Raw genomic sequence first — 11224 nt, 5'->3', positions numbered from 1 at the left:
CGGGTGCCGTGTCCCCCAGGGCGGGCTGCGGGCGCCGGGGGAGGTACCGTGCGCGGAGCCGGCCCCGGTGCGTTATCGGAGCCCTCGTCCCGCTCTCCCGAGAGCGTCTCTTTCAGGCCTTAAAGGCGAGGCACCCGAGCGGTCGCGCTGAGGGTTTTGCTGGGCCCTTGGCGGTCGTCGCTCTGCCTGGCTGGCGCTCAGACGCGGGCGGTTCGGGAGGAGAAACGAGCCCGTGTCGTTTTCTTGCCCCTTCAAACGTTGGGGGACGGGCGAGACGCGGTCGCTGGGTGGGTTTCGCGGCAGCAGAGTCTGTGTTCACCCACTTCGTCCTCTGCTACCTACTAGGTAACAGCCCGAGCTCACTGAGCCTTAAACCCGCAGCTGGTTTAAAATGCCAGGTTATGAAGATCTTGGGTGCCTGAAGTTTTTGCATTTCAAATCATTGTCCCTACAGAAAGCGGCAGAAAGATGCAATTCATCCTTCGATCGTGAACCTGGCATTTTTGCAGTATTAGAGTTTTCTTCTACATGTAGCTAGTGCTGTTTGCTTCTAAGGGCTTGATGGTTTTCTCCCCAGCATAGCTCAGGGTGATTTTTGCTGTATGCAGTGTATGTAGCTGAGATGCTGGTATGGTAGAAGCATAAAGAGGGACGCGCTGGAAAGAAATGTCTTTTAAAGTTACAAGGCTGGGTCCTTTTCCATCATCAGGTTGCTCAGATAGCCTTAGACAAGAATTTCTGTCTCCTCAGTGTTGAACTTCCATGTGTTCAATTACTACCAGTCGTAATCTAATCTGTGAGAGCGCTGTGTTGGTCTCTCTCCCATTTCTGACCTTCTTTTCAGTGGTAGAAATCACGCTCTGCAGGGCTTATGCCTGCGCATTGTAGTAACTCTTTCTCCCCTGTTCGCCCGTAGAGACTGTTCCCAACAATAATGGTCTGGGCAGTTTTATCCCACGCTGCTTCGATGCAGTTTTTACCAGCTGCCCAAATACCCATTTAACATCTGTTGGATCATTAGCGTGCCTGTAGCAAAAATTCACGTGAATAAAAAGATAAATTTTATCACCTGGAGATAAGCAGGTGTCCAGTGAAATGAGGGAGATTAAAAGGGAAATGGTTTTCTAAACTACAGAGGGTGTTTGAAGAAGAGACAAAGGAAGTTGTCTCCCCTTTTTCCACCCACGCCTCGACTGCTGTAGTAGGAGTTATTCCTCAGGAACGCAGACCTTGCAGCACTTCACATTTCTCACATCTGTCAGCTATTTTCTGTCGTTTCACTTGACTGTTTACTCTTTTTTTCCCTTCTCTGGCAGGTTACTTTATGGCTAAAGAAAATATATGGGAATCAGCCTATCCCACAGTACGAAGTGAATGCAAGGACAGTTGATATCTTGTATGAGCTTGTAGAATGCAATGAAGCCAGAGACAGGGATGTTTCTTTGCTGATAGAGGACATGAAGCAGAAGGCAGCAGAATATGAAGCAGAAGGTGAGTTTGCCGCTCCAGTTCTCAGTTCCATCAAAGTTAGTTTTTCTTAGTGACCCCAAAAATTGTCTTTGCTAAAATCTTACAAACAAATAAATAAATATATATCTATATGTAAATAAATAAATGAATATATATATAATTGGAATGAACTCAGCTTTTGTTCTGGTACAGCTTTTACTACAATGCATCCCATGCCTTCCTTTCAGCAAAATTTACGGTGACATAAGATTGGTCAAGAGCAATTTTTTAAGCCATCTTGAGCAGGCTGTAAATACGGACAAGCAGATTAATTGCTAAAACCTCCTAGCCTGCTGGACTGAGTAGCATAACATTGAAATATTGGCTGGATAGACAGCAACCCTACAGCTGATTTAAGAGTCTGAGCTGGTGCTAATCCACTGTTAAGGAAAGCGCCTGAGGAATCTGAAACAACAGTGAGGTGATTAAGTTATGCTGGAGCTGTCCAGAGTGAGTGTTTGATAACGTAGTGTTTTTGGAGCAAGTGAGTGGTTTAGGGGACGATAATACATTTTTAACACACATATTAAAAGAGAGAGTCCCATCTAGGCCTTAAAAGAACAGTAATATAAAAAAATTACTATTTTGGGTTGTATTTGTTTTCCAGCTAACTATCTACAGGGCCTTCTCGCAGAAAGCCTAGATCTTTCTCTGTCCAGTCTGTCCAGCGAAGGCACCAGCTACCTCGACGTCCTGGTAAACAGCGCAATGACACTTGAAACGAAGGACACTTCTCTTGCCAGGTAATTATTCCCAGTGTGCATCTGGAGTGATAGTCTGTGCTGTTTCCCCTCTGGTTTTTCAATTCAACAGTTTCAAACTTGACTTTCACACCAGAAATCTTACTTGTCCAGCTTCTTTTGCAGCCCTCGGGCAGCTTTGGAGGACGTGGGAACTGAGCACAAAGCTCAAACTCTTGCTTATCCCAGCAAAGGAAGCCTCTGAAGCCTGAGAGGTGCCTCGGCCACAGTTAAATCCCTCTTTTGCCCATGCTTTTGTGGTCAATGGCTGCAGGATGCTGCCGCTCAGACTGTCATGCCAGGTAGCACAAGCCTAGAGCAGGCTTCATACTGCTTAGGCAAGGACTGGGGAACGGTAACTGGTCTTTGTCTCAGCTCCTCTTTCTTCCCTCTCTTACCTGCCCTCAATGTAAGGAGATTTCCTTAGCTCAGCCACGGAGAAATGGCAGCTGTTAGTCTGCTCTTCCTGGGCCCCCCTCCCTCGCCTGGCTTTGACCCATAACACAGCAGGTTTGTGCTGAGCGCTGGCAGTAAGGAAGGGCCAAAATCTGCCTTGGAATCCAATTTTTGTATGATGTTCAGGAGCTTGGCTCTTACAGTGCTTCTCCTGAGCTGGAGGGGCAAGCAGCTTTGAACCATTTGGGAAGAGACTGAAATATACTGCTGGGCCTGTCTCAGGGATGTGTGTTGTCAGGGACTGAATGCAGTTTCTCTCAAAGGCAATTTGGCAAGCCAGGAGCAGAGCATCTGATCGTGTCAAACCCAGCGGTCATATTCACTAGAGTGCCAGGTCTTGTTCGCTTCCTCCTACTGAGATTGCTGGGCCACTTCCCCTTCCAGATGAAATCTGTGTTAGTTAAGGGAAGCAAATACCCTTAGTGACTTATTTTACTTTCTTGCTCTAAAATAGCTGGCAGTTATCTGATGTATCATAATGTGAGAACAAGGAAAAAAAAGTCATTTGTGGAAAGCGTGGAGAAAATAGTAATAATTCTGAGTTTCAGAAGAGCTGACTCCTGAGCATTCCCACTGAAGCTCTCTTTTCACCAGCTTCTTCTGTGCCATCAATGATATGACTTCGGAGCTGTATGCAACAGAATCAGAAAACAGAGAAATGGAACTGGAATTGACCAACATTAGGAAAAAACTAACGGCAGCGCTGATGCTGGAAAAGCAGTTAGAGGGGTGAGTAATGCATGAGAAAAGGGAAAGATGTGAGCAATACTGCTGATCCCTGCGATGTGGAACATTGGTTGTGATAACTAGTAAGGATAACTGAATTTTCAGGGGTTTGACACATCTAATTCACAATGTTTGGGAGTATCTATCAAAAGCCATGTGCTATGGACACGCTCAGCAATCAGAAGAGATTTGGGCTACCATCAAACCCATTATTTTAAACCAAAAATGGTCTACAAGCAGTTTTCAGATATGGGCTGGCATCTTCCACTGGTTGCCTTTGTCTGAGGTTGAAGGCAAACCTGATTTTTCTTACCACGTTTAGCATGGGCTCTGTAGTCAAGAGTGAAGGAGCCAGGCAAAACAAAATCCGTTCGCAGGTAAGAATTTCCTTTAACCAGTGTGCAGGAGACTTAAAAAAAGAAAAAAAAAATCAGTATCAAGTCCACTCCCTGGAGGATGTAACCTGAAGTGCTTTGCCAAGCATAGCAGGATCAACCCCTGCCTTGAGTGGCGATTGGCCCAGGTGATCTCCACAGCCCCCTTCCAGTCTAATTATTTTCTGGTTTTTGTCTTTTAAAGTAGTAATTGCGGCGCTGCTTGTAGCAAAGATACCAGCCCTGGTATCTTTTTTTTTTTCCCCCCCTGGCCTTTGGGACTCTGGATGTAACAGCTGTGGATGTTTCCACTGGGAAATCTCACAGGGAAATGCAAGTTTTTCTCCGTTCTCTCCCTTCTCGTGTTGGTTGTATTACAGGGTTTAGCTTGAGCATTTGTAATTGTTGTGGTTTAACCTCAGTCGGCAACCGAGCACCACCCAGCCGCTCGCTTACTCTCCTCCCTGCCCCCAGTGGGATGGGGGAGAGAATCGGAAGGGTAAAAGTGAGAAAACTTGTGGGTTGAGATAAGAACAGTTTAAAGTAAAATAGTAATAATAATAATGATAAAAGAATATACAAAGCAAGTGATGCACAATGCAATTGCTCACCACCCGCCGACCGATGCCCAGCCAGTCCCCGAGCAGCAGCCCCCCTGGCCAGCTTTCCCCAGTTTATGTACTGAGCATGACGTCCCATGGTATGGAATGTCCCTTTGGCCAGTTGGGGTCAGCTGTCCTGGCTGTGCCCCCTCCCAGCTTCTTGTGCACCTCCAGCCTTCTCAGTCGGTAGAGCACGGGAAGCTGAAAAGTCCTTGACTAGTGTAAGCACTGCTCAGCAACAACTAAAACATCGGTGCGTTATCAACATTGTTCTCATCCTAAATCCAAAACACAGCACTGTACCAGCTACTGGGGGAAAATTAACTCTATCCCAGCTGAAACCAGGACAATAATTAAGCAGCATTTGTATACTGGTATCTCTTTGAATGTAAAAGCTGGTTTCTTTTTGTATTTTTTTTTAAAGGGATCTTAAAAAAACAGAGGAACGTCTGGAAGTAGAAAAGGCCAAAGCTGACAGCCAATCCCAGAACTTGAAGTTCCTGAAAGATAAATCTGAGGATTTAAAAATCAGGATCAAGGCTGCTGAGGTAGATGGAAGGAATTTTCTAACAAGATGTTGTGACAGGATGGCACAGTCATGGTCAGTCGGGCCCAAAATTGTAGTTACGGAGACATCCCAGGAGCTTCCTAAACTCCAGGACTGAGGACTCTTGGGCTAACAGGACAACGTGTTACTGCACGTCAGTTGTTCCTGCTATATTCATGGTCCCTCCCCGGGACATCCTATGATAAATGCAAGGACACTTCCTCTTCTTTCACCGAGAACTGTATTAGCTCGGACCACCTTGTGCTTACTGCGAGGTACTGTCATATAAGAGTATACACACAGCTACCAGTAAGGCAGCTGGTTCACTGAGGTAAATTGCATGTCATAACTCTGAATATAGCCATTTTTTGAAATTAATTAATGATTAAACACAGAAAGCAGAAGTTGTACTGTCTTCTCCTTCACGTTTCCTACATGATGGACTTGTGAATGCTTTATTTAACATTTGGATGCTGTCCGATACCTTGACAAATACGAGGTGGAAAACATTGTCTTAGAGTTGATGACGTTTTACTGAGAAGCCTCTTCCCAGCCTTGCCATGTGCTCTTCTCCCAGTAGTTTTCTGGAAAGACTTGTTATTCTTGATATAAATTTTAGTAGCAACTGATTTCATATACCAGCTATAGCTGCGGTTCAAACAGCACGCGTTCCTGTTGTTGACAAACTGCGTTCTTGTTTGCCTGTTTAGATCAAAACCCAAGGAAATGGTAAAATCTTTCCCCTCCCTGTTATATTTTGTCGTCAGTTATGAACGAACTCTTTCCTGTTTGTAGGAGCAGCTTGCTGCCACGGGGTTGAACCAATCGCTGACACACGAGTCGCTCGTGAGCCTGTCTGAGGTAGGTCTTTTGGTACAAGATGGATGTTTCTACGGTGCTACAGACCAGGCTTGTTTGTTGGGTGGTTTCAGATGTAGTTTGCCATTTGGTTACCGGAACAAATGTTAACGGTGAAAAGAAGCACAAATAAAAATCCCGTAGACAGATACCTCTGAACTGGGGTATGTTGGATGGGTGTCTCTCCTAGAAACTGAGAAGCATCTAGGGGTGCTGCAGTGGTACTTTTTCTTCAGGGTTAGATGTGGGCTTGGTTTGGACTCGGGAAGAAGCTTTCCTTCTGAACTGATTGAGGGGAACTACTGGAATCTTTATTTTTTTGTTGCCTTTTGTTTTTCCCTCTCTTCTCTTTCTGCCTTTGTAATTAGGAATGTAGCCTACTAGAGAATTTCTGTGAAATAAGTTCCCTGCCACTGAAAGAGAATTGGCAGCCCGTGATCTGCCTCCTCTCTCTGTGATCCATGTTGTAGAGTGGATGTTCTGTGGACTATATCCCATTACGTGGCTACCTGTGTATTGCAAGTACTTGATAGAATGACCCAGGTGATTCTTTCTAGTTTGTGTGAAAGAAACCGGCTTTCAAACACTTCACAGCGAGGGGAGGAGGTCAAGTGAAAGCCAAATTCTGAACCACTGTGTGCTTTTCTTTTTTCTTGTGTCTTTAAATATAACTTTTTTCCAGCTGTACTGTAAGCCCAGCGGGATAATTTGTTAAAGGAAAGAGCACATTTGAGTTACTAGCTAGATTCCCCAGCTTTGTGCTGAAGCTTTTGTACACGTGTAACATGTTATTTGTGGTGTTCTGTCTGCACTCAGCACACTTTAATATTATTTGCTGTTACTGTAATGAGAACTTTGTCTTTCTCCCCATTTCTTTTGCTAGCTTTTCCTGCATGCTAGTTAGGTTGAACGATGAAAATGTGGTTCCTGATTTCTGTTGTCATTCTCATGAACCAGCACTGGGTGGCAATGTTTACACTGCACAGTGTTTCAGGAGAGTACTAACCAAAAATCATTCGTGTTGGAATTCTACATACAAAAAAGTCACAGGCAAGTTTCTAGACTTGTCATCTTCTAGAACCTGAGCGTAAGGGCAGGTCTGAGGCCCTGACGTTTCTATATCTGCTCTGCCAAGAGCTCAGTGAATTGGGCAGCGCAAATGATTTCATCTTCGGAGTGCGTTTTTTTTACTTTAAGTTGATTATTTGAAAAGAGTTGAGGGCTGTGGAGGGTGCTCAATTTTCAGCCCCAAAGAGACATTATTTCCCCTTATTAACAGACTAAGCAAGGCAGCGCAAGTGTAAGGGGAGTCTTTTTGCTGCTGCATGTGCAAAACTGTTTTCACACAGAAGCCATAGGCATGAGAATGTATCCCCTTCCTTGGGGCGCAGTTCTCTCTGGCCTACGGCGAGGTTGACAGTGAAAGTCCTCTGGTGGATTCTCATTTGAAATCCCCCCTCCTTTCAGGGAGGTGAGATCAGGCGGTTATACTGTAAGAAAAGGTATCTGAAGATGTCTTCAGAACGAAGAAAAATTAATTGATACCTCTGTGAAAGATTTGAACTGGGTTTGACGGATAACGAATAGCAGCTCTTTAGTTTTTCATGGATTTTAAGAAGGATCATGAAAGCTCCCACCAACATGTATGAATTCTGAAATGCTGTAGATAATTGTGGATCTATTTCACGGATTTATTTCACTTCTACAAGTAAGACTAAAGAATGTAATCTGCTTTGCTTTGTTCACAGCAACTGGCTGCACTGCAGGAAGAAATTGTGCCTTTGAAGAAGAAACTGGAGTCCTACCTAGATTTAACTCCTGTAATTATTTTTTTCCCCTGTTCTATTGTATTTGCCATCAGATTAATTTTAATGGACTTCAGAATGTGAAGGATATTGTTGTGATGGTTTCAGTGGACAGGTAGATGCCCTACAGGTCTATTAATGCTGTAAACAGAAGACTTTACTTAAACAGAAGGCTATCTGTTTAATCAAAGCCAAGAAATTAAGTTTGCTTACCAGGCAAACTTTGTTCTAACAAAATGCACAGATTTGCTGGGTGAGCTCAGTATCAAGGTGAATTAGCTAGAAATTGGACAAAGAAATGTGGAAGAAAATATAATTCCTTAGTATAATAAATTTTTTGAGGTTTACCAATGTATTAGCTATAGATGTCATCAGGCTGTCAATACGGTGGATGCAGCACATTGTGCAGAGGTTGGAGCTCCGAGCAAGATTTTAACGATTATGAAGAAATAGCCAAATGTAGGCATTGTCCCCTAAACAGGTACTCTAGCTTGCGTGAGTACTGGCTGCTCCATCATTTTCTTTGATTTCTCTTGAGGGTGCTGGGTATTCAGCTCTCTGAAAATGCAGGTTTCTCATTTAGGTGACTAAATTGCAGTTTTGAAAGCCCCTGTGTATCTTTTCTTCATTTTATATTTTGGCTATTGTCACTATTGCTCCCTGTGCTAGGAGTTACTATCAGGCTGCCGTGTGAAGCATCTCTTATAAAAAGGATTTTACTCTTTTCGAATTCGAAGGCTTGTTACAAAAGACTGTTTCAGTGAAGGGTAATTTTGTGAACAACTTCATAGCGGCTTAAAGAAGTCATGGGTAAACAGGGCTTTAGTCCATGAAACAGGCGGCCTTGGCTTTGTGCGACATCTGTACACCCCCACCTGTGATATTTGGGACCACTAAACCCAAGTGTTTCCAATCTCCTTTGGAAGATTGCCATTGCTTTTGCTGATAAGTATTAAGGACTTTTCTCTTTGTCATTCGGGGGAGAAGTAGCAAAAACTGGAGCGAATAGTTGAATGGGGTTTGGTTTTATGAAGTACAATTGTGACTGTCTAGTTTACAGCGTTGTATTTGAGTTACCTGATGTGGCCCCTGTTACCTCCTCCCCTGAGCACCCCACAGCCTTTAACAGAGCTAACCTCAGACCTTTCCATGTAAGAGGTGAAAAAGATTTATTCCGGTTCTTACAAATGGGGCATAGAGGTCCAGAGAAAGAATGAGACTTGTCCAAAATCGCACAGAAACTCTGCGATTCGTCACGTCCCTTGTATTATGAACTAGGGTAGGGGCCTGTCTGCTGGGCCGCACTCCTCTCTTCACCTCCTTAGCCCCTCCATCGAGTTCCTGCCTCTCAACACATCTCCCTCATACAACTACTGCTGTCTCCCTCCTAGAAGAAAAAGATGAAGGGAGAGGGTGGGACTGCTTCTCTTTTAAATCCATCTTACTCCAAGAGGCAGCTGCCTCCTTTCCTCAAGCGAAACAGGACGTTCAAATTGGATTAGGTTCTCCAATTCCCCCCTCCCTCCCCTCTTGCTGTCAGGGAGAGAGCCCCGATGCCTCGCATCTGGTGCAGGCAGAAGGGGGGGAGGAAAGTTTATCCTTGCAAGCTTATTGTGCTTTGGAAAATTCATGCACGGATGTGTTCAAAGTCCAGTTCCTTGGTTGATAGGTTTGGAAAATTGCTAAAAATGGGGGGTTTTTTTAGACTTTAGGCCATACCAGACTTTTGAAAAATATGTGATGCCCAAACCAAACTGATACTAGGCTTTTAATGTCAGTACCTTTTACACGTGAAGGGTGTACACAAAACTGATTTCATTATCCCTGAATTCCCCTGCAGCACATCATTAGACTCTTGCAATGATGCAGGGACTCTGTGTTAGCCAGCTGAAATACTGATTTTTATGCCATTTTCCCTCATTAGAATCCTGCCCTTGCACGAGTGAAGATTGAAGAAGTAAAACGAGAACTGGTAAGAGTGTTTTTTTATCTTTCAGAGATTTAAATGAGTTGCTGTCATGCCAAAACAAGCTGTATGTATTAATTGGTTGTGGATTTATCTACCTCGGATTGTAGTCTTAATGATCTCCAGAGGGAAGTTTTGCTCTGGTAAGGCAGAAGCCGTGCATATTGGTAGGAGGAACTGGTGGAGGAATGGTATCTAAGCTACAAAGGCAGTTGGGCATAATCGTATCAGTGGGGATTAGGTATCCAGATCCCTCTGGATTTTGTCTGCTTCACCTGTCAGAATGTTTATTCACTCAGCTGTGTTGCAGCTTATTGGTCTCACAACCTTCCTTGCTGCTCCTGAGCTCTCAGAGGGCTCTAGGGCCCATCTTTTATTTAACAGCTGCCTTGTAGACTGCAACGGGGACCTTCCCCTATAAAACATCGTGCCCATTTCATCCACGCTTGTGTAATCTGCAGGTGTGGTTGTTGGGAAACATTAATATAAAGCTGTTTGGGAAGTTCATATGTAGCTTTCCTGAGTGAGCCGGGCCACATTTGAGCATAAAACCTGTCTTTATTTCTTTGGGCTACTGTCTGCTTGCTCATGGATAAAGCACGAGGTATTCAGTGATAAGCCTTAAAGCTGTGATCAAAAATCACAGCTATTTGAGAGTGTTTTGTACAGTTTCGGATGGGACTGCTCAGGTTGGCAAGCCACTTGTTTTTGATTCAGAAATAGAAGCTCACCTTACCAGCCTGAGGCTTTTATCAGGTCAGAATACTCGCCTCTGGAGCGTACCTGTTCAGCTTGAAGGTGTGTAATATCACGTTGGGGCACAGCGTAAAGGCAACTGAGCTTGTTTAGCCCTTCATTTGGAGATTCCTTTGTAGCTGTCGACAGAGACTGCTGCCGTTTGCAGTAGTGAGACCTTCCAGTTCGATACTTGGGTTAATCGGTGCTAATAATATCCCACGGTTTGATCATTGTAGGTATGTTTGTCTAACAAGAATGTAAGAAAACTGTTTCATGGTCACTGATTCCTCTTGGCTTTCTCTCCCGCTAGAATGCCTTGGAGGCAGAGTTCTCAAAGGAGATCGATATGCTGACTCTTGAGATGCCAGAGCCCAGCAAACTCCGGTTCACCTGAAGCGGCCTGCCCATGGAAGATGATCTCCCTTCTGTTGTCTATTTATTTGCACTAGTAAAGCCTTTTGGAATTCTTACTGTACTTCTGCAGCTTTCTGCCTTACTCTTCTTGCTGTTGGATGGCACACTTGTGACCTTCCAGCAGGCATGCTCATTTTTAGGGGTTCATGTAGCCTTGCATTTGTAAACATCACCTAGTTTTCATAAAATAACCCCCAAACTTACGGTTTCCTTTATCAGTTCTTTTTCCATATGTGATACACACCTGTAACTGGCCTCCAGATGGCACCTTCACCAGGAGAGGTCCCTGTCAGGATTTGGTTGACCATTACCACTTAGAATTGAACTGATCAGGGAGTCTGGTTTTCTTCTTTTTCCCTGTCAAGGCTCTGGACTGTGCTTCTTCCTGGAGTCCTTTCTTTGGTGGTGCAAGAACGGTGATGACAGACTCTCTTTACATCTACTAGATCATTGCCTTTTGCTCCCTTGTTTTGTTTTCTCTTGTCATTT

General features: G+C 44.3%; 1 protein-coding gene across 1 annotated transcript in view; it reads left to right on the top strand.

The window, feature by feature from the left end:
• HAUS1 (HAUS augmin-like complex, subunit 1) overlaps window positions 1–10934 on the top strand; it is an 11706-nt gene extending 772 nt beyond the window's left edge. Inside the window, exons 2-9 of the mRNA XM_009322980.1 lie at window positions 1263–1491; window positions 2117–2252; window positions 3300–3434; window positions 4832–4955; window positions 5750–5815; window positions 7561–7632; window positions 9542–9589; window positions 10632–10934. Of these exons, the coding sequence (XP_009321255.1) occupies window positions 1263–1491; window positions 2117–2252; window positions 3300–3434; window positions 4832–4955; window positions 5750–5815; window positions 7561–7632; window positions 9542–9589; window positions 10632–10715 (894 nt within the window). The 3' untranslated portion in view covers window positions 10716–10934. The remainder of the gene's footprint in view (window positions 1–1262; window positions 1492–2116; window positions 2253–3299; window positions 3435–4831; window positions 4956–5749; window positions 5816–7560; window positions 7633–9541; window positions 9590–10631) is intronic.
• Window positions 10935–11224: the final 290 nt, after the last annotated feature.

Source organism: Pygoscelis adeliae, unplaced genomic scaffold, assembly GCF_000699105.1.
Source record: "Pygoscelis adeliae isolate BGI_AS28 unplaced genomic scaffold, ASM69910v1 Scaffold182, whole genome shotgun sequence".
Taxonomy (NCBI): domain Eukaryota; kingdom Metazoa; phylum Chordata; class Aves; order Sphenisciformes; family Spheniscidae; genus Pygoscelis; species Pygoscelis adeliae.
Note: the sequence above shows the minus strand (reverse complement) of the source record. Positions and strands in the feature narration are given on the sequence as shown.